Source organism: Salmo salar, chromosome ssa25, assembly GCF_905237065.1.
Source record: "Salmo salar chromosome ssa25, Ssal_v3.1, whole genome shotgun sequence".
Taxonomy (NCBI): Eukaryota; Metazoa; Chordata; class Actinopteri; order Salmoniformes; family Salmonidae; genus Salmo; species Salmo salar.
This window is the reverse complement of record NC_059466.1, coordinates 17324199-17348340: the sequence shown is the minus strand read 5'-3', so window position 1 is coordinate 17348340 and position 24142 is coordinate 17324199. Positions and strand designations below refer to the sequence as shown.

Below are 24142 nucleotides of genomic sequence, written 5' to 3'. Positions count from 1 at the left end.
GTGAAAGTTATGATCCCTTATTGATGTCACTTCTTAAATTCACTTCAATCAGTTTAGATGAAGGGGAGGAGACAGGATGTTTAAGCCTTGAGACAATTGAGACGTGGATTGTGTATGTGTGAAAGGGAAAGGGGGATACCTAGTCAGTTACACAACTGAATGCATTCAACCGAAATGTGCCTTCTGCATTTAATCCAACCCCTATGAATCAGAGAGGTGCACGGGGCTGCCTTAATTGACGTCCATGTCATCGGCACCATTCAGAGGGTGAATGGGCAGACAAAAGATTTAAGTGCCTTTGAATGGGGTATGGTAGTATGTGCCAGGCAGACCGGTTTGAGTGTGTCAAGAACTGCAATGCTGCTGGGTTTTTCACGCTCAACAGTTTCCCGTGTATATCAAGAACGTTCTACCACCCAAAGGACATCCAGCCAATTTGACACAACTGTGGGAAGCATGGGCCAGCATCCCTGTGGAACGCTTTCAACACCTTGTAGAGTCCATGCCCCGACGAATTGAAGCAGTTCTGAGGGCAAAAAGGGGTACAACTCAATATAAGGAAGGTGTTTGTAATGTTATGCTTGTGTATCTCAATGATTCACGTACTGTAGGTGTTGCTGACTGTATATATATTTAGTATTCAGCTCACAAACTACCAGCAGCCTCTATGCCCTTCAGTCTGTGTTTGGTTCATTACTGGTGAGTTCATATGAAACCATGTCTTGTCCTCAGGAATATGTATACTATACTTCAGACAGTCCTCTCCACGCAAACAGACTGGATTTGGGATTATGTCTTCAGGGATTTGTTTGACTGCGTCAGACTTTGTCATGGATTCGGACAGAAGAAGCACTTGATTTGAGTATGTAACTACTGTAAGCTCACATCTCAGGTGGAGAAGTAGACTGCTTACATCTGAAGTTGGCAATTCCTAAATAATCCATCAAATTCCACTTCAGGTATCAACCCATTTCATCTGTTTGCTTTTAGTATTGTGTCAACTCAACAAATCCCTTTCTGACTAAAATCCAACAGGCGAATCCCTTCATTAGCCTTTATTCAGAGAAGGGGTGGTCATTTTAGATTTGAATTAATACCAGCCCTTTTGTTCAGGTCTAACAGGCAGACGAGAATAGCACATCCCAGTGCTGCCCAGTCCAGCGCTGCTGCCTAAAACCTTCTATTACAGTACAATGCTCCAGCCTTCCTTCATCAGCCTCAATGTGCTGACTGCAGGGAAATGTAATTATGCGACCACCGACCGTTTGAGCTGAGTCACTGCTGCAGTTGGGGCTCTCTTCTAGTCCTGCCTAACGATTTAAGCCACAGGGGCGGGATAGAGTGTTTAACCATGTGCTTGGACACATGTTGTGCTGTATTGATGACGGGGATTGTATTGTTAACACTGCACAAGCGACTTATTAAGTTACTATAATACCTGTGTAGTAAAAATGTAATTATACTAACATGTTATAGACCCTATGGCTCAGTTGGTAGAGCATGGTGTTTGCATCGCCAGCATGGTGTGTGCAACGCCAGGGTTGTGGGTTCGATTCCCACGGGGGGGCCAGTACAAAAAAATAAAAAGTAAAAATAAATAAATGAAATGTATGCATTCACTACTGTAAGTCGCTCTGGATAAGAGCGTCTGCTAAATGACTAAAATGTAAAATGTTATAAACAGCTGTTTTTGTTGTGGAAGTGCAATAGAAACTGTACCTTATTTCAGTTGTTTAATAATACATGTAGTGTTACCAAAGATGTAAATTAGGTAATCTGACTGAACATGCGTCCATACTGTAGATGAACTGTATGTGCCGTCCCAAATCAGGTTGTTTACTTGGAACTTGACCGGTGAGAAAAACAAGTACTTATCTATTTAAAGTAAAATATGATGTGCTCCTGATCCTAAATCACTAAACCTTGATCCTCTTACATGATGTTGATGTGAAGATGTAAACCCTGTAGAGCTATGGCATGCATCTCAGCTCAGAGAGCAGCAGAGGGAGATGGAGGGGCAGAGAGTGAGATAGGCAGGGAGAGAAAGCAAACAGCCAACATGCACGGTAGCCTGCAGCATACCACAGAATAAAGAGGAGAGCGTCAACATCAAAATCCCTTCAGACCACATTGGCACTTGCTGTAGTGATGTGCGTAATGTACATTGGCAGATATCTCACTGCCCGACTGTCTCTGGGTCTTAAAAAATGGCTTGATCCACTCAGCATCAGAGGCATCTGCTGGCGAGTGATCTGAGTGCCGCCAAATCAGGTCAGATGAGATCCAGTGGGCCAAAGTATGCAAACAGACTTAATGCTGTCTGTTTTTTAACATGACATTGTTGTCTACTAGATGAGTGGTCATTAGCCAATGCAGATGTTTCCAGGAGGAGAGCTCCAACATGGAGACAGCATCCAAAACAAGAGAGAAATCGATGAATGAGTCACTGATGGAGAGAGTACAGTGATCATTGTAATCAAGCTGTTGCCAGTTATTTTTATGTCCTGGGATCCTCTTTAGCAGCCACACAGTGATGCTCCAGAAGCCACACTGCTCATTGGAAACAACAAAGGAGAGTTGTGGTGAAGTAGCTAGCTAAGTGAAAGAGCACCACACCATTCACTGCTCTTATTGGGGCCCGGCAGGCAGGGCTGGATCAGTGGAAGATGAGGCCGACACGTTCAGATCACTGGACTCTTAATGTCCTTCTGCCTGGTGGAAGTGATCTAATCTCACACTGATGGATTAGGGGAACACGACAAGTGTTCGTGCAGGATGCCACCGGTTCCGTCTATAACTCAACTCAATTTGGATTTATGATTCAGTTAACGTGCACGCCACAATCTGACTGAATGATACAATGAATGTCATGTTATCAGGTTTATCTTTGGCCGATATTGTCGTTATCTAATCGCCATGGTAATTGGAGTTTTATTTCAGTTTTAATGAGCACTTTTAATCAGGCCCTGCTTCAGGTGTTAATCTCTAGATGATTTTCAGGCCTCAGAAAGCAGGTAATAGGCTAATCAAAGCCGGTCGGTGATTTGTAGAACCAGCGGAGAAAATCAATCTCAGGATTTAATGGGTGTAGAAAATAGTTTGATTTCATATAACCACTCATTGATTTTAAAGGTTAGATGTTGTTACCCATGAATCCACAAACTACTGTAACGTTACCTGGTTGCCTTGTATTTGCTTATAGTAGCCCACCGTGTACTAGAAAATGTGTATTGAGTCGCATATTTCTGTTGTTTTAAATACATGCTGGAGATATTCAGCTACTCCTGAAGGACAGTGGAAGTTCAGCAAAAGATTATTCATTTATTATTTAAAAATCTCTTTGTATCTCCAAGTCATGCACCTTGGTTGGACTGTGTGGTAGCAGCAGCATTCATTTTCCTTTGTCTTAAATCTGTGCAGACAGGAAGATATAACAATGCTTTTTGGCAATGATATCAAAGCCACCTAAGGGTCAAGGAGATGTTATTAATCAGAAAAGTAATTGTTGCAAATGTAACCATCTTTGGGTGTTTTGTGGAGCTTTGCTATAGAAACTACTGTGTGAAAGGAAACATTTGACTATATTAAAATGAAAATGGGTTTCATGACCTGCATCAGCAGTGGGCTGGGTTGACTAAGAATTCCCTTGAGTAAATATTGATATTCTATTCCTTTCATCATTTAATTTTTTTCCCTCTCAAGGCCATTGACTCCTGTGAGGCTCGTCGATGCGGAGGTAGCTGCCGCTGTGAGCTGCTGAGAGCTTAGTGGAAATGTGTTTGCAATTACATGCAAATTCCCCAGAAAGGTCAAGAAACTTCAAACCTTGCAGTAGTTAACGTCACTAGCTATATCTGCCTTTCATCTATGATACAATAGTAATATGCTAAGACAGAGAACTGAAAGTAAAACAAGGTATAGAGTAGTACACAACTCAGAAGAAAGATTCAAAAGAACACTGTATATTCTGATGCAGTTTAGTTGTTTCTTCTGAAAAAGCAATGGATCACTGAATCCCTGTTTGTTTTCTCCCTCCCCACAACCTTTGTTCAAAAGGGTCTGAGACCTTGAGAGAGAACTGCCTGGCTGCCAGTACCAGAATAGGCCTCACTTTAAAGATAGCTGATGATCCACAGTGTGTCAGAGCCTGCAAAGCCATGCTGTGCAGCTTGCCCCAAGTCTTTAGAGTCCACAGGCAGTCTCACATACTGCCATGGATGGTGTTTTATAACTAACGGTTATATTCCAAGTTGTGGAATGTTTTTGATAACTACAATATTCACATGCCAATCCAATCCTCAAATATCCTATACATGACCTGTCAAGGTGTAGAGGAGAGGTGCACAACAGATATTTGGGACATTTATGCTTAGATTGTTGACAACATGTGAGCTATATTTCGACTACAATGTTTATTGAAAATGTGACTGCATTTGCACAATGAGCACTTGTTGTCTCTCAGACACAACACAGTTGTTGCTTAGCTAGATAGCGCATTTTTGGCATATCTGGGACATTGACATGAAATCACTCAAAACACCTCAAAACAAGACATGGTATCAAGTACAAGATGAAACGAGACACTTACGATTCCCCACATGGCAGTTTCTTGTCATTCTTGCTAGCAATCACAACAACACGGTGACCTCTGCTCCATGGAAGCGCCTACATCACTTTTGTGACGTTGTCAGCTAACCCATCTACAGGATGTGTGTTTATGCTCCCCTGAAGTACTGTACAATATTACATTGGATAGACATGGCTGCAGTTACATTTGTGGACTGCACAGCATTGAAGGTCACGGGTGAGAATATGGTTGTATATCTTCTTTCCCTTTAGACCTATCCTCTTCTGCAACCCAAGCATTTCTCATGGATCCCACGCAAGTGACGATAGACTAGTGTTGTCACGATTCCCGAATTTTGACTTGACACCACTACCAGGTTTAGTATCACGATACACGATACCATCACAATACTCGATTCCAAAACGATACCACAACAACAAAAAAGTGAGGCGTTTAAGCCAAAGTTACAGAATGGCACTTGCTCCAGACATAAACTCAGCTACTGCTCTGTTCAAACGCTGGGCATCTTTTTTTTTTGTATGCATGAATAAATCAATAAGACAATCATACAATCAATTTGACTTTGTTTTTAACAATCTAACTACAAATGTGACTACAACGTAATGGTAAACATGTATCTGAAAGGTAAATCTCTTGTTAATCTGGGTAAATCAAGATGTAGACTAGGTCTATTCACAATACAGGTGGATGCATATTATTCAATAGTGTGTGCATGCATTGTGTTATTGAGCTGGTTTTAGCTGATTTCATGGGGCTACAGATGACAAACAATCCCTTCCATTTAGGACTTGTTTTATTGGCAACTGCTAGCAAAACATACAGTTGAAGTCGGATGTTTACATACACTTAGGTTGGAGTCATTAAAACTAGTTTTTCAACTACTCCACAAATTTCTTGTTAACAAACCATAGTTTTGGCAAGTCAGTTAGGACATCTACTTTGTGCAAGACACAAGTCATTTTTCCAACAATTGTTTACAGACAGATTATTTCACTTATAAGTCACTGTATCACAATTCCAGTGGGTCAGAAGTTTACATACACTAAGTTGACTGTGCCTTTAAACAGCTTGGAAGATTCCAGAAAAGATGTCATGGCTTTAGAAGCTTCTGTTAGGCTAATTGACATCATTTGAGTCAATTGGAGGTGAACCTGTGGATGTATTTCAAGGCCTACCTTCAAACTCAGTGCCTCTTTGCTTGACATCATGGGAAAATCAAAAGAAACCAGCCAAGACCTCAGAAAAAAATTGTAGACCTCCATAAGTCTGGTTCATCCTTGGGAGCAATTTCCAATCGCCTGAAGGTACCACGTTCATTTGTACAAACAAAAGTATGCAAGTATAAACATCATGGGACCACGCAGCTGTCATTCCGCTCAGGAAGGAGACGCGTTCTGTGTCCTAGAGATGAATGTACTTTGGTGTGAAGTGCAAATCAATCCCAGAACAACAGCAAAGGACCTTGTGAAGTTGCTGGAGGAAACAGGTACAAAAGTATCTATATCCACAGTAAAACGAGTCCTATATCGACATAACCTGAAAGGCCGCTCAGCAAGGGAGAAGCCACTGCTCCAAAACCGCCATAAAAAAGCCTGACTTACAGTTTGCAACTGCACATGGTGACAAAGATCGTACTTTTTGGATAAATGTCCTCTGGTTTGGTGAAACAAAAATAGAACTGTTTGGCCATAATGACCATCATTATGTTTGTAGGAAAAAGGGGGATGCTTGCAAGCCGAAGAACACCATCCCAAACGTGAAGCACGGGGGTGGCAGCATCATGTTGTGGGGGTGCTTTGCTGCAGGAGGGACTGGTGCACTTCACAAAATAGATGGCATCATGAGGCAGGAAAATTATGTGGATATATTGAAGCAACATCTCAAGACATCAGTCAGGAAGTTAAAGCTTGGTCGCAAATGGGTCTTCCAAATGGACAATGAACCCAAGCATACTTTCAAAGTTATGGCAAAATGGCTTAAGGACAACAAAGTCAAGGTATCAGAGTGGCCATCACAAAGCCCTGACCTCAATCCCATAGAAAATATGTGGGCAGAACTGAAAAAGCGTGTGCGAGCAAGGAGGCCTACAAACCTGACTCAGTTACACCAGCTCTGTCAGGAGGAATGGGCCAAAATTCACCCAACTTATTATGGGAAGCTTGTGGAAGGCTTCCCGAAACATTTGACCCAAGTTAAACAATTTAACCTCTTGGGGCTAGGTGGGACGCTAGCGTGCCACCTGTGGTGCACTCCATCAACAGCAGGTGCATTTCAAGAGCGGCAAATTTGAATCCAAATAAATGTCAAAATTCAAATTTTTCAAAAATACAACTATGTTACACCATTTGAAAGATAAACATCTCCTTAATCTAACCACGTTTTACGATTTCAAAAAGGTTTTACGGCGAAAGCATAAATTTAGAGTATGTTAGGACAGTACATTTACAAGAGTTGTGTGTAATGTTTTGTCAAGTCAAAGACAGGGTCACCAAAACCATAAAACCAGCTAAAATGATACACTAACCTTTTACAATCTCCATCAGATGACACTCCTAGGACATTATGTTAGACAATGCATGCATTTTTAGTTCTATCAAGTTCATATTTATATACAAAAACAGCGTTTTACTATGGCATTGATGTTGAGGAAATCGTTTCCCTCCAATAACCGGCAGTCAAGTCAGCGTCAGAAATTAAATAATTAAAATTAGAAAACATTGTTAAAATATTATATTGTCATTTAAAGAATTATAGATTTACATCTTTTGAACGCAATCAACTTGCCAGATTTAAAAATAACCTTACTGGGAAATCACACTTTGCAATAATCTGAGCACTGTGCCCAGAAAAATACGTGTGCGATACAGACTAGACGTCATGTTGGGGAGATCTAAAATCGAAAATACTATGTAAATAATCCATTACCTTTGATTCTCTTCATCAGATGTCACTTCCAGGTATCACAGGTCCATAACGAATGTAGTTTTGTTCAAAAAAGCTCATCATTTATGTCCAAAAATCTCCGTCTCGTTAGCACATGATGTAAGCCAGCCGGACTTCTCGTCATGAACGAGGGGAAAAAATATATTTCCGTTCGTTCAAACATGTCAAACGTTGTATAGCATAAATCATTAGGGCCTTTTTAACCAGAACATGAATAATATTCAAGGTGGACGAATGCATAGCCTTTTATAACGTATTGGAACGAGGGTACCCAACATGAAGTAGCGCGCCAGGTGTCTAATGGGACATCACCGTTCCATGGCTCTTGTTCGGTCAGATCTCCCTCCAGAAGACTCAAAACACTTTGTAAAGGCTGGTGACATCTAGTGGAAGCAATAGGAAGTGCCAAAATATTCCTAAACCCCTGTGTCTTTCAATGGGATAGCTTTAAAGTCAATACAACACATCAGGTATCCACTTCCTGTCAGAAAATGTCTCAGGGTTTTGCCTGCCAAATGAGTTCTGTTATACTCACAGACACCATTCAAACAGTTTTGGAAACTTTAGAGTGTTTTCTATCCATATATAATAAGTATATGCATATTCTAGTTACTGGGTAGGATTAGTAACCAGATTAAATCGGGTACATTTTTTTTATCCAGACGTGCAAATGCTGCCCCCTAGACCCAACAGGTTAAAGGCAATGCTACCAAATACTAATTGAGTGTATGAAAACTTTTGACCCACTGGGAATGTGATGAAATAATTTAAAGCTGAAATAAATAATTCTCTCTAATATTATTCTGACATTTCACATTCTTAAAATAAAGTGGTGATCCTAACTGACCTTAGAAAGGGAATTTTTACTCGGATTAAATGTCAGGAATTGTGAAAAACTGAGTTTAAATGTATTTGACTAAGGTGTATGTAAACTTCTGACTTCAACTGTATTATTTTATTGTACTAATCAACAACATTACATAGAAGAAGCAGTCTTTTATTTTATAAAAGTGTGCGTTGTCTCTTTAAGAAAGTAACGTCATTCAGGAGACAAAGAAGTAAATTAGTTGTTGGTGGCATGGGAGACAAAGTGAATTAATAAAGTTTTTGGTGACAATTAGCTTTGAAATCAGCATATTTTGCGTTATGGTTAGCATATTATTACAAACATGTACTAGGGTATTGAATTGATGTTGCTTCAGGTGTAACCTAGCAAGGAAATGTAGCCTACAAGTATAGCTGGAAGCTACCAGTATTGTCTGTTTATTACTGTTTTGTGAACAGTAATGAACAGTTTCAACATTTCTGCATGCCATGTTGCAGTATTCAAGTGTGTTAACCTTTGTGCATCATGAGTGGGGATCAAACAATGCAGCCCCGACAGCTCTAGTAATTAATGAGTAAGTGGAGCATGCACCTTGGTCTTCACACTGTAAAGGGGCTGCACTGATAGACAGACTTGATCCTCTCAATCACGTGAGACACATTTGACAGAAGTACCGAACATAACAAAAAGTTTAGTGCCAAATGTTTTTTTGTATAGAAAAAGTATCGAAGTTTTGGCATACCGTGCAACAACACGATGGACGAGCAACTATTGCCCGGGACCCAACAGTGTAATATACCAGTTTCGAGAGTTGTTTCGATTGTTCATTTAAATGGAATAGACATCCAAATCATTTGCATGTTAGGTACAATATTGTGTGAATTGATTTTGTTTAAAACTTGTTTTTGACAATGTATGGGAGGTAATGCATAAATGAAAAAGCTGATCAATGTAATGCAGTTTGGCATATGCCAAACACAAAGCAGGTGGTCCTGTTTTAATTACTTTGCATGACCAAACCTGACATCTCGGAAGTGGAAACAATTACTCACTTTTATTATCACAGTGCACGAGAGAGAGCGTGAGAGAGAGAGAGAAAGTGCTTATATAAACAAGGTATGACAACAGTGCAATATGCAGATCGATAAGAGGAGTCTATTGAATTGCACTCAAGGCCCTCCTTACTTTCAAAGACTGTGTAGTCCAATACTGTTGACGCCAACCTTAAGACTTATTGCAGATGTGACCGCCACCAAGGACGGTGCACTCTTAGAAAAAAAGGCACTATCTAGAACCTAAAAGGGTTCATCGGCTATCCCAATAGGAGAACCATTTGAAGAACCCTTTTTTGTTCCAGGTAGAACCCTTTTGGGTTCCATGTAGAACCCTTTCCACAGAGGGTACTACATAGAACCCAAAAGGGTTTGACCTGGAACCAAAAGGGGGTTCTCCCCGATGGCAGGGTTCCCCAACTGGCGGCCCGTGTGCCGAATTTGGCCCGCGGGTGGTTTTCTGAGTTTTCTGAGCAAAAATTATAATAAAATAAATATATTTTTGTTGTTGTTGAATTTTCATTGTTGGAAATAAAAGACTGTAAAAAGACCAGGAAATCAGCTCGAAGTGATTTTCATTTTGGAAATCTGTTCCCAAATATTCCCACGCATAATAGAGAGACATATGTGATTGTATACAACTAATAATAATTGATTGGATTCATAAAAAAAAAATTCTACCAACTGGCGTGCTCAAAGTGTTTTACATAGTAGGAGGAAACTCACCTCATCCACCATCAATGTGTAGCACCCACCTCAGTGATGCACAGCAACCATTTTTGTGCAAGAACTCTCACCACTCATCAGGTGGAGAGGTGAGGAGTGATATATGCCAATTAGGAATGAGGAGGATGATTAGGTGGCCATGATGGAATGTGGCCAGGTTAGGAATTTAGCCATGACACCGGGGTGAACATCCCTACTCTTACAATAAGTGGGATTTTGAATGACCACAGAGAGTTAGGACACCCGATTAACGTCCCATCCGAAAGACGGCACCCTACGCTTAACAATGCTCCCAAATATAATCAAGGTTTGAAATTATTATGTTTTAGTCAAATATTATAATTGTTTAGGCTTCTTGTGGTCAATTTGCAGTCTACAAATATATCGTTTTATTATGTTCCGGCCCCTTAACCATACGCTCAAGTAAAGATTCCTATGGGGACAGCCGAAGAAACCTTTTGGAACCCTTTTTTATAAGAGTGTGTGTGAGGACATGGTAGGCAAACTGCTTGAGGTCTTTCAACAAAGAGAACTGGAAAGAGAGAAAGACAGAGAAGGCGACGGACACCTACCTCATTCTCACCTCATCTTTTATTTTTATTTTTATTTTTTGCACAGAAAGTAACACCACAAAATATGTGTGGTCGGTGTGAAGTTCTGAATGTTTTTCTCTCCAAATCGTGGAGGGTGAGGCTTGGGGCTATATCCCAGTGATACTACTGTACACCCTGTATGTCTCTGAGCAAATTGGAGCCTTCTTACACTCCATTTCTTTAGGTACTTAGAGCCCTCATTGAGAGATTACCATTGGGTATCATATAATTCTCTGGCCACTACAGCCTCACAGCTTAGAACTCCACAACCACATCTTCCAGCATTTCTTCTTCTTGTTTTATAACTGAATGTAAAGCCTACTTTGGGGCTTAAAACCCTATCAGTCTCTGAAGTATCTTAGCTCTGATGTTTAGTGGAAATGCAGCACACTGAGAGATAACAAGAGGGCCTCCACACACTCCTGGGCCCCTCTCCACCCTGTACCCTTTCTCCATGCTTTCATCACGTGTTTCTTCCTTCTGTCACCCTCGCCTCTCTTTCTCTCTCATGATGATGTTGGAAATCAATTTATAAAACCTGGAGCCATCATTTTTGATGTGGGGCTCATTGAGCAGACCTGTGAAAAGGTTAATTAGCTGAATAATCAGCTTAGCTACTGCTTGGCAACTTAAACTGTTGGCCTCTATGGAGTGTATCAGACATGGTTAGGGGCTCTTCCTCTGTGTTTAACCATACTGCTAGTACAGCTATAGGCGATCCCATGAATGGTCACCTGGGAAGAACATTGGGTTTTGCTCAGAGTACTCTCTGTCCCATGCTATTACATGTCAAATAAATCAGTAATCATGCATATGGGGGTGAGGCCAGGGTGAGCCCCCCAAAAATGCCTGTCACTGCTTTGGTTGATGTTGGAGCCTGCTCAGCTCACCTGCAGATGCCTCATGGCATGGGATATGGTAGAGAGGGCTTGGCTGACAGCGGGGGAGGGAGGGAGGGAGGGAGGGGAGGAGGGAAGGAGGGAGGGAGGGGAGGAGGTAGAGGGAGGGGAGGAGGGGGTCAGTGACAGGTCCCAGACTGCAGTCTGAGGGCAAAGCCTCATCCAGATGACGAGGGAAAAAGCTGTCCCCAGCAATCACAGAGGAGAGGAGATGAGAGGAAATATGCTCTAATGAGAAAAAGAGATAGACAGTAGAGCTGGGGGCAGGCAAGTGTGCAGAGAGGAGAGAAGAGGAGTAAGAAAGGGAAAAAAACTAGGAAATAGAAGAGGGAGTGGGAACAAGAAAAGAGAGCGAGAGAATACAGTACTATGAAAAGGAGATGATGTATTATAGATATACTGCATACCACGCTTCTCTGTGGAGCTAAATCGCATGCTGGCATTCACTCGTCTGTAAACAAACCGCTCTCGACGTACCATGGTGAAGGCCAATAAGGTGCAATAGAAAGCAGCAGGTCAATGAGGTACTACTGAATCAGTGATGTAATGAAACCTCGGAATACTAATTGGCCTCAAGGAAAGAGAGAAAGTCTGAGAGATAGAGATAAGAATGGAGGGAAAAGAAGAATGTGAGAAGAGAGAACGGAGTGATATTTGCTCGGTATGCGAGATAAAAGCCATGCAGCGACACAATCAAATTCAGTGCAGATGCATCAATAGAAGCCACAATTGAAAACAGGAACAATAATGGATTGTCTCTTGGGTTTTCTTGACATTATTCTAAACAGATAAATTAATGTGTCAATTGCTGGAGGAAGGGCAAGCAGCAAGCAGACAAAAGAAGAAAAAGCGCTTGTGGTCTTTTATGTGAACAAGGAGGCGATTGCTTGTTGATTTCCTCTGAACTGAAAATGACTCTGTCCCAACAATGAGAGATTAAAGAGACTTGTATCCCCTTTGAACCAGGACAGATCACGTCAAACACTTTCTAGGCGGTATGTTGTCGGTCATTTGAAGGGGCTCTGTTACTTTCTGCATAACCAATCCTCAAAGCATCCAAATCCTCTAAAGACAAACCTAAACAAAATGGTGCACAGTCCTAGGTGAAGGGAGCTAGCTTCAACATGTTGGAAACCATGTATTATCCAATATGAATCAATGATATATGACACATATGACTGACTGATCATTTCTAATGAGAATACTGTTATTTCCCATCATTCTTGTCTCAAGGATTATAGCAACAATGGGTTGTCTAGCAACAATGGGTAAATGAACTTTCACTGTAGTGCTCCATCACATGGCAAATATTTGACTGATTATGACACATGTAATTAGTTACATCTCCCAGTCAACATAGAACAGCAGAGCTTGGTTAAACGAAGAGAAAAGGTTACAAGAACTCATATTTCATCAGCCTGTGCATGACTTTGAAATGAAGCATTAGGCATAACCCTTCTCAGAACCGTTTGTCTTTCCCATCTTTTGTGTCTAACGCAATCAGAATTTAATGAGTTGGTTGTCACATTTGTCTGCATATACAATACACTGTCATTTGTCATACATTGGGGGCAGTGAACCTCACTTGTATGTTATCAATCATTCACTGGAGACAGTATAAGACATGCTCAAGGCGATCACAGGAAACAGGATCATTCAATGTTACAAAATGTATGTTGAAAGCATATTTGCTAAAGTTTTCAGAAGTGTTCAAGGCTACTGTATTATCACGCTAACCTGATTGCTCTGGTTTTGATCTCTTTAGATAACTGTGATGGCCCTTTGGTATCAAATCTGCCCCAGGCCTCATTTCAGAGTTCCTCACAGTCCTCCATCAGTAACGTTCCACACTTCTCCAAGCTCAACAGAAGAGATGGTGAGTAAAGATTAAGGCCATGCTCAACGCTGTGTATAAGTACATATCCATCAGTAATAGCCTCTTGACACAGAGTCAACTTCCCATGAACATCCTGTGCAGAACATGTTGCTTTAACATTTCATTTACACATGTAGCGTAATAAACACAAATGACCTGTGTATAGCAGTAATTGATTTGTTTGATGGATTGTAAACAACAATTGCTTGTCATTTAATTCTATGGTTGTGAGCAGTTAATTGCCAGCTGTTTCCTTTAGAGTCCGCCATCTGCATTTGATCACTAAACATCAATGGCTTTCACTCACGTAAATGAGAACTTGTCAAAGTATTGATGAACTCCAAAGGCCAACCTAATTGTCCCAGACACACCATACTCCTCAGTCTGGCAAGTAGTCAATGTGGTAACAACAGAGTTGTTGAGGTTGCCTGACTTTAAAAAATGCTGTTTGGCCTTTAACATACGGTACTTATACATATATAACAACCAGAGGCCTTCCAGGGAAACATACTGTATATACACATATATTTTTCACACCCTGTCCATCAAACACTGACTGTACCCCAGGTTATTTTTAGCCACAGCCAACCTCCCTTTGTGAGTCTGTAAGAACCTGAATGATCCTTCTCTCCTGGGGGGGCTCCGTAAACGATGCTTCCTCTGTGACTGAGACTCTGGTTTAATATTCAGAACTCATCTGCTCCCATGGTGTTGAGTCCCAGCCCACAGCAGCTGAGTAATGAACATCTCTGCCTGAGCTGACCTGTTTCTGCTGCTTGATAGCTGAGTAGCTGAGGGGCTTAAACACATCTTTAAGGAACATAACATACATTACAATTAGGACTACTCAAACGATTAACATAATGAATCAAGTTAATGGCATTAGTCCATTTTTTGTTGTTGAATTTGCTCAAATTTGTCCCTAACGAAAAAAAGCAGTTCATTGAGTAACACGTATACTTTGCTTTGATTGTCAGATTTTTTAGGCAACATCAGAATGTTTTAATAGCATTTTCACTATAAACAACACAAAAGTCACTGCAACATACAGCTATTAATGCTCCCAATGTTTAAGTAGTTTAACACTTGCACACAGCACACACACACACACACACACACACACACACACACACACACACACACACACACACACACACACACACACACACACACACACACACACACACACACACACACACACACACACACACACACACAATGACAAAGTATACTACTCACCTCACACATTGACAAGCTTCTCACAATGTACAGTCGTGGCCAAAAGTTTTGAGAATGACACAAATATTAATTTTCACAAAGTCTGTTGCCTCAGTTTGTATGATGGCAATTTGCATATACTCCAGAATGTTATAAAGAGTGATCAGATGAATTGCAATTAATTGCAAAGTCCCTCTTTGCCTTGCAAATGAACTGAATCCCCCAAAAACATTTCCACTGCATTTCAGCCCTGCCACAACAGGACCAGCTGACATCATGTCAGTGATTCTCTCGTGTTGACAAGGACAAGGCTGGAGATCACTCTGTCATGCTGATTGAGTTCGAATAACAGACTGGAAGCTTCAAAAGGAGGGTGGTGCTTGGAATCATTGTTCTTCCTCTGTCAGCCATGGTTACCTGCAAGGAAACACGTGCCGTCATCATTGCTTTGCACAAAAAGGGCTTCACAGGCAAGGATATTGCTGCCAGTAAGATTGCACCTAAATCAACCATTTATCGGGTCATCAAGAAATTCAAGGAGAGCGGTTCAATTGTTGTGAAGAAGGCTTCAGGGCACCCAAGAAAGTCCAGCAAGCGCCAGGACCGTCTCCTAAAGTTGATTCAGCTGTGGGATCGGGGCACCACCAGTACAGAGCTTGCTCAGGAATGGCATCAGGCAGGTGTGAGTGCATCTGCACGCACAGTGAGGCGAAGATTTTTGGAGGATGGCCTGGTGTCAAGAAGGGCAGCAAAGAAGCCACTTCTCTCCAGGAAAAACATCAGGGACAGACTGATATTTTGCAAAAGGTACAGGGATTGGACTGCTGAGGACTGGGGTAAAGTCATTTTCTCTGATGAATCCCCTTTCCGATTGTTTGGGGCATCCAGAAAAAAGCTTGTCCGGAGAAGACAAGGTGAGCGCTACCATCAGTCCTGTGTCATGCCAACACTAAAGCATCCTGAGACCATTCGTGTGTGGAGTTGCTTCTCAGCCAAGGGAGTGGGCTCACTCACAATTTTGCCTAAGAACACAGCCATGAATAAAGAATGGTACCAACACATCCTCCGAGAGCAACTTCTCCCAACCATCCAGGAACAGTTTGGTGATGAGCAATGCCTTTTCCAGCATGATGGAGCACCTTGCCATAAGGCAAAAGTGATAACTAAGTGCCTCGGGGAACAAAACATCGATATTTTGGGTCCATGGCCAGGAAACTCCCCAGACCTTAATCCCATTGTGGTCAATCCTCAAGAGGTGGGTGGACAATCAAAAACCCACACATTCTGACAAACTCCAAGCATTGATTATGCAAGAATGGGCTGCCATCAGTCAGGATGTGTCCCAGAAGTTAATTGACAGCATGCCAGGGCGGATTGCAGAGGTCTTGAAAAAGAAGGGTCAACACTGCAAATATTGACTCTTTGCATCAACTTCATGTAATTGTCAATAAAAGCCTTTGACACTTATGAAATTGTAACGCCCTGGCCATAGAGAGGGGTTTTTGTTCTTTATTTTGGTTAGGCCAGGGTGTTACATTGGGTGAGCGTTCTATGTTCCTTTTTCTATGTTTTTGTATTTCTTTGTTTTGGGCCGTGTGTGGCTCCCAATCAGGCACAGCTGAAGGTCGTTGTTGCTGATTGGGAGTCACACATAAGGAGCATGTTTTTCCTTTGGGTTTTGTGGGTAATTGTTTCTGTTAGTGTTTGCACCTGACAGGACTGTTTGGCTGTCAGTTTTCTTGTTTTGTTTGTATAGTGTTCTTTCTTTATTAAATATTCAATGATGAACACTAACTCCGCTGCACCTTGGTCTACTCTCTCTAACGACAGCCCTTACAGAATTACCCACCAACAACGGACCAAGCAGCGGAGGAAGGAGAAGCGCCAGGAGAGGAGCGTTCAGGATTCGTGGACTTGGGTGGAAATCCTGGACGGGAAAGGACCATGGGCTTAAGCTGGGGATTATCGCCGCCTGCAGTGGGAGATCGAGGCGGCGAGAGCTGAGAGGCGCTGGTATGAGGAAAGGGAGCGCAGCAGACACGAGAGGCAGCCCCAAAACAATTTTTTGGGGGGCACACGGGGAGATTGGCAGAGTCAGGCGGTAGACCTGAGCCAACTCCCCGTGCTTACCGGAAGCAGCGTGGTACTGGTAAGACACCGTGTTATGCTGTGGAGCGCACGGTGTCCCCAGTGTGCGTGCATAGCCCGGTGCGCTACATACCAGCCCCCCGCAAGTGCCATGCGAGTGCAGGCATCGAGCCAGGGCGGATGGTGCCAGCTCAGCGCGTCTGGTCTCCAGTGCGCCTCCTCGGTCCAGGTTATCCTGCGCCGGCGTTGCGTACTGTGTCTCCAGAGCGCTGGGAGGGTCCAGTTCGCCCAATGCCTGCTCTCCGCCTGTGCCGGGCAAAAGTGGGCATTCAGCCTGGAGTAAGCATGTCGAGTGTACATACCAGAACTCCAGTGCTCCCCCACAGCCCGGTTTATCCTGTGCCTCCTCCTCGGACCAGGCCTCCAGTGGGTCTCCCCATCCTGGTCCGTCCTGTGCCACCTCCTCGGACCAGGCCTCCAGTGGGTCTCCCCATCCTGGTCAATCCTGTGCCTGCTCCACGGACCAGGTCTCCAGTGGGTCTCCCCATCCTGGTCCGTCCTGTGCCGCCTCCTAGGACTAGGCCTCCAGTGGGTCTCGCCAGTCCGGAGCCGCCAGAGCTGCCCGCCAGTCCAGAGCCGCCCGCCAGTCAGGAGCCACCAGAGCCGCCCGCCAGTCAGGAGCCGCCAGAGCCGCCCGCCTGTCCGGAGCCGCCAGAGCCGCCCGCCTGTCCAGAGCAGTCAGAGCCGCCCGCCAGCCCGGTGAGTCCTGTGCCTACGCCTAGGGCCAGGCCTCATACATGTCTCCTCAGCCTGATGAATCCTGGGTCAGTGCCGCCGGAGCCACCAGGGATGCCCGCCAGCCGGGTGCAGCCAGGGACGCCCGCCAGCCAGGCGCAACCAGGGTCGCCTGCCAATCGGGAGCAGTCATCGCCGCCCGCCAGCCGGGCGCAGTCATCGCCGCCCGCCAGCCGGGCGCAGCCATCGCCGCCCGTCAGCCGGGCGCAACCAGGGCCGCCCACCAGCCGGGCGCAGTCAGGGTCGCCCACCAGACCTTCGGCGCGGCCAGGTGCGCCACCTAAGAGGGCAACGCCAAGGGTGGAACAGAGGCCACATCCCGCACCTGAGCCGCCGCCGTAAGAAGGCTCACCCGGACCCTCCCCTTCAGTGTCAGGTTTTGCGGCCGGAGTCCGCACCTTGGGGGGGGTACTGTAACGCCCTGGCCATAGAGAGGGGTTTTTGTTCTTTATTTTGGTTAGGCCAGGGTGTTACATTGGGTGGGTGTTCTATGTTCCTTTTTCTATGTTTTTGTATTTCTTTGTTTTGGGCCGTGTGTGGCTCCCAATCAGGCACAGCTGAAGGTCGTTGTTGCTGATTGGGAGTCACACATAAGGAGCATGTTTTTCCTTTGGGTTTTGTGGGTAATTGTTTCTGTTAGTGTTTGCACCTGACAGGACTGTTTGGCTGTCAGTTTTCTTGTTTTGTTTGTATAGTGTTCTTTCTTTATTAAATATTCAATGATGAACACTAACTCCGCTGCACCTTGGTCTACTCTCTCTAACGACAGGCCTTACAGAAATGCTTGTAATTATACTTCAGTATTCCATAGTAACATCTGACAAAAATATCTAAAGACACTGAGGCAGCAAACTTGGTGAATATTAATATTTGTGTAATTCTCAAAGCTTTTGGCCACGACAGTATACTAGAAATACATCGCTTAAAGTCAGATTAATATACTTTCTACCCTGTATGTCATTTCAGGCTTTGGGAAAAACATACTACGGTGTCAGAATCTCAATGCAGTTGGAGGATAGGCTATTAATCCATCTCTGCTAGCATGTCTGTTTCTCTGTTAGTTTCTCTGGGAGACTAGGTCCACAGGCTAAGGGTTATCAAGACTGTGTCCATATTTTAGAGTAACGGCTATGTGTAATAGAATGCTGAATACCAGACCAGAATCAAAGTTAGTTGCTTTTGTTTCATGTTTTTTTTCTAAGGCACAACTACATTATTGAAGCCATTCATGGTTCACTACTACAAAGACAAGAAAGAAAAACCCTTGGTTCAAATTGTTTCCGATCCAGCTCAAAGGACTGACTAGTCTAAGGGTGCTAAGGCACTACCAAAACTGATAAATAAGAGATAGCCTTTTACCACTGTCTGAATCACCTCCAATAATGCTACATTAAACTGCTTTTAGACAGGGTTTAGACAATCATGCAGTGCTCATGAACACATATTGTAGAGTACAGCCATTGAGTCTGTATGAGTTAACCCAAATGCCAAATCTGAAAAATTCTCTATTATTTCTGTCTGACTCACAGCCCTACAGACATAATAACTGCAACAGTGACCAGTGACCAAACACAATCCCACTCTCTCCCACACACTCTATATTCTCTCTGGCTGGAGCTTTAAGGAAAATAATATTTCTCACTGGAGATAGCTGTCTGGACTTCCTATCTGTTTGGGGTTGTGTGTCTGTCTGTCTGTCTGTCTGTCTGTCTGTCTGTCTGTCTGTCTGTCTGTCTGTCTGTCTATCTACTCATGCTGTGTCACACGTAGCCATGCTAGGTCACTCTTTGCACCTTCCTGTCCTGAAATGTTTTTTCTTTCTCTGGTCTCAGGAGCGGGAGGCTGGTCTCCCCAGGTGACAGACAGACAGCCGTGGCTGCAGCTGGACCTCAGGGACAGGATGGAGGTGACGGCCGTTGCCACACAGGGGCGCTACGGCAGCTCAGACTGGGTCAGCGGCTACCTGCTGCTCTTCAGTGACACCGGCCTAGCCTGGAAGCAATACCGACAGGAGGATGGGGTTGGGGTGAGTGTCTTCGCTAATGATTTCTGTACCATGAAAGGCTCTGTTCTCTATTTGAATTCTTTAAACATTTTTGCAGGCTGTGTTCAATAATATGTGAGAGCTTCAGTTCTATAACTGTCATTCTCATTCCCCATGACAACGCCTGGAAGAGACGTCAAATAAAGCTCTATCTGACAGTAACGTCAGACATCCTTGGGAAGATACATAGCTAGCTAGTTTGCCTCCTACCTGTCAACTCAGAAGCACTACATGCTGACTGCAATGTTTGGGTTTGCTGAAGTAGATTTGAGTCAGACTAAAATTATGAAAGAATTACAAAAAGTCTATGGAAGAGTGACACTGCTAAATAAGACTCTTGGATAAGAAACATATGACTCAGTGTCTGAGCTCTCTCTATCTTCACTCTGCCAGATACAAGGGAGTTTTAATCCGCTCTTTCAAGTCTTTACTTCATTTTAGCATTGCCATGAGGGACAGAGTAACGGTTGATCAAGATTTTTTGAGTCTGACCGTTTTTTGTTCCTGTGGTTTGAAATCCCAACTTGGATTTGAAATCCTAACAAAGGAGGTCTTTTGCAGATGCACGTACTCATCAGGCAACTATACCCCATGGACAAACATACACACATGTTCCTCTATCACACCCTTCCAGAGTGTGGAATAAGAATTGTTATTCATGTCCCCTCATGATTTATAAATATTGCACTTGGCTCTATTCAGTGTGTGAGCAGAGAGTAGAGTAAAAACATGCACCTGTATGGCCAATGCAAAGTCACATTACAGGAGAAAAGATTGATTGACTTATCTTGTCTATTTTTTTGGCCTCATCAAAATGGATGCAGTGTCTCGACCTGGAGGTGTGAACCTTTCATCACTCACACGCTCAGAAACACATGGATGAAAGAACACCTTTTCTTCTTCTGGTACAGTGTGACTGAGCTCAGCTGCTGCTCATGTAGCAGTCATATAGGGTAGGTCCAGCTATAGACCAACAACACTCCAATATCATAGAGGCGTTGCAGATGGTGCCACGGCAATTCCAGTGACCTCTCTATTAGTTGGTGTCACTCGAAACCAAGCAGTCATAAACCTTGCAGTATTGTTGTTGGTGTGAGAGGTGTAGGATCCATTAGATTCAGAGTAGTGGCCATAACTGTGCTTGTGCTGACAAGCCAGCTTAGGGCTCTTATAGAGCTGACATTGACACATATCTCGCCTCACCCTCATCTCTCTTCATCTCCTAGCCTTTGTCACTTAACGGCAGGTGAACCTTGATTCCTCGTAGTGGAAAGTGCTGAGTGCAGGGGCTTTCTGAGTGCTTGTTGCTACACAGTTATTACTGTCATCGCATGTCTTCCCCAAAGACATGCATTTTAGATACTTTCATGCCTCATAGGTTGTCATCTCAATAATAGTTTTCAAGGGCATAGTCTATACTCAGTGGTACTTTGCTTGACATAAATGCATGTACTTTGTCTGTCATGAAAGTATTGCCATTCAAAGAAAGCAATGGAAATTGCCAAAATAATGTCAACAGCCTTGTTAATAAAAAGAAAAGCTATAACTTTGAGAGAGCATCATATATTTCTGACAGATTAACAAATAAAAAAAAAATAGACCAAGGCATTGATGGTTATTTTTGGTTAACCATTACATAGCAGTTGAAAATGAAATATTTCTCACAAAATGAACTACAATTCTGCTACGCAAGTTACATCGTAATTGTTAAATGGTTATGTATTTGACATTGAGATGATAAATGATGAACTTTGTCTCTTATAGCAGAGGTCATAGGCTAATTCTGCCTACAGGGCATGTATGAAAGGGTTATTAACACAACATTAATTATGTTGCATACCATAATGTTCTAAAAGGTGCTGATAACCATAAGAATGAAAATGTATTTTTCATTGAACCTTTATACCACCAGCAAATCTCATTAGGTTTGTGCTTCTATTCCCCGAGAGACTTTGCCCTTGACAAAAAAGCAGCGGATGTCACTCATTCAAACCATTGTGCTGAAAAGGTTTCCCAGGTTCAACCCACTCTTCATTTTCCATGAAGGGTTTCAGTGATTCTTTTGATGTAGGAGTACAGCATTTTCAGAAACATTATTATTATTTTTTTAAATTGACAGGGGCACCTTTTTTAGAAAATGGTATTCATTGACATGCTGCTGGTAATTTTCACCAGGTTTCCAAGATCAAAGACTGTGAAAGGCCAGAGCAGCTACAACATTGGCCTTTCTGCATACAAATGTGGAGAAAACGGAGCCTTCGATATAAACAGGTTGTGCTTTGTTAAAGGCTATGCTTATTGAAGCCATCTTTTACCTTACATCTTATGTCTCATGTATGTTTTGAACCTTGAGAAAAGGGTCACATAAGGACATTTACATACATGATTTGTCATGCAATCATGTAGGCATTATAAAGGGCTTATGGAGGCTTCATTAAACATTCAAAGTGTGACCGATAAACAGATTAACAGACCTCCCATTAGTGCTGAGTGCTGCTCCCAGGCTCTCATTACCCCTGATTGACCACATGACCAGATACATCAGATCATGTGCTCTCCATACTTTCGGTTCATTTCTAATATCCAGCTCTCAAATCTTCCATTACAGGGAGGTTTGAGCAGCCCACAGGCCAATCAATATGGAGTCTATTACCATGTGAAGATTGGGTGCAAGAGCAAGGTCTGGTGGTCAGTGTAGATCTTCTCCGGGTCTAATTGATGGAAGGTTCGTTGGGATTGTCGAGGGGATCGGAAGCTCCAAACTGATGCTGAGTAATTGGCGAGAAGAAGACACATTTACCTCCATGGGTTGATATCTCACTTGTTTAACACATAGCTTAATATTAAACAAAGATCGGTGATGCTGATGATGAGTGAAAGTTAACTTCCAAGAAACAGAGGTTAACGGTTAGCTTGGATTACATTTGAATGACAACGTACACAAACATTTATACATTTGAGAAAAATATGAACATGAATATTTCAAAAATCCTTTTTTTTGGTTTTGGTAATGATTTATTCATTCGCTTTTGTACTACATCGTAAATGTATTGTCTTTTTTTCTAGTGCATAAAAATTCCAGGAAATGAAACAGAATTTTCTGTTACATAGTGCAGTTGAGGTGGGAATTCCATCTGCAGCTGTTTGTCTAAGGATGTGTTCATAAATTGCCTCCAGTGTGTCAGAGTGCACTCTGGGCCATTCGTAAATTCAAAGTGTTTCACTCTGGAGCATTCAGAGCGCACTGGACGCTCCGGCCAAGTATTAGGGTTGATCTGAGCCTTCTGACCTCACAATGTCAGTCAAGCACCAAAAACTGGCTAAAGTTGGCTAGCTTGCTAGCTACTTCCAGAAACAAATGAGAGAACACCTAACTCTGATCATTTTACTTGCCCTAGCAGAGCTGGTTAGACTGTTTTCATGTTATCATGCACTCTGCTGTGCTGTAACTGTAACTGTGCTGTGTTTTTTGCCGAGTTCATAAATTAATAAATTATTCTGCGTTCTGGCATACTCAAATCGGAGTAGCCAGAATAAATATACAAACGCACCCCATATCAACATCTGGCAAGTATTTGTGAAGAAGTAGAGATGATGATATTGCTCCCTATCTGGTACTTTAACTAGACCCATAATGTCACATACTGGCCCATTAGTTGTCCTCAAACAGGAATTAGTTGGTCCCATTTCACACATGCAGAATATTTTTCAGCAGCAGAATTAGCAATAATTATGGTCCATAGTCTCTGCAATGTAGTAGCTTTCTAGTTTAGCTAACAACAAACTAAAAGTCTTTCTGACTTCAGAGTCTGGGAAGGCTGCATGATGTTGTAGGCACGATGCAATCGATAATGGGGTCTGGGCTTTTTTACTGATTGGTTCTCCTCTGTGTCTTTCTGACTCAAACACCCGCATGTACAACCACACACAGCCCTCGAGCTCCGCCCCTTTACAATACAACTGTTTGATTTTCAAATCCAAACAACCTGAGGTCTCAACCCCCCAGGAAATATATATATATTTTGAGACACAACCAATCAAACAACAGCACATTTCTGCACGAATACTCCATTTACAACGGACTCCTGCCCAGATAAGTGTGTCACATCTCTCCCTTGCTGTGTTGCTGTGTACCACGTGAGTCAGCCAGGCTAGTTACTTCCCTGCATTTGACTAGTTTTCTCATTTTCAAATGATGACGTCAGGAAATTGTAATTGCATTCACTGGGGATCTTTTCAGGAGCTTCATCGGTTTTTCCTTAGATCCTAAGAAATATGCTTTTCTTGAGTAGCAGTAGTACATGTTTGGTTAATGCATCAATGTGTTTACTGTCTCCATTGTTGTTGTGAGTCAGTATTGTTTCAATGGCGGTTCTGAGGATAGCAAGTGCTTGATTCTGTAGATATCAATATGGGAGACAGCATCCTTTCAAATAAATAAAGATTTACTTACTTAAACAAAGTATACCAACATCTTATCAGATCACACCATCT

The 24142-nt window shown here is 42.8% G+C and overlaps 1 protein-coding gene across 1 annotated transcript in view; it reads left to right on the top strand.

Moving 5' to 3' along the window:
- Nucleotides 1-24142, top strand: part of LOC106586279 (contactin-associated protein-like 5) — a 129143-nt gene that overhangs the window by 17919 nt on the left and 87082 nt on the right. Inside the window, exons 2-3 of the mRNA XM_014173405.2 lie at nt 13393-13503; nt 19437-19630. Coding sequence (XP_014028880.1) covers nt 13393-13503; nt 19437-19630 — 305 coding nt within the window. The remainder of the gene's footprint in view (nt 1-13392; nt 13504-19436; nt 19631-24142) is intronic.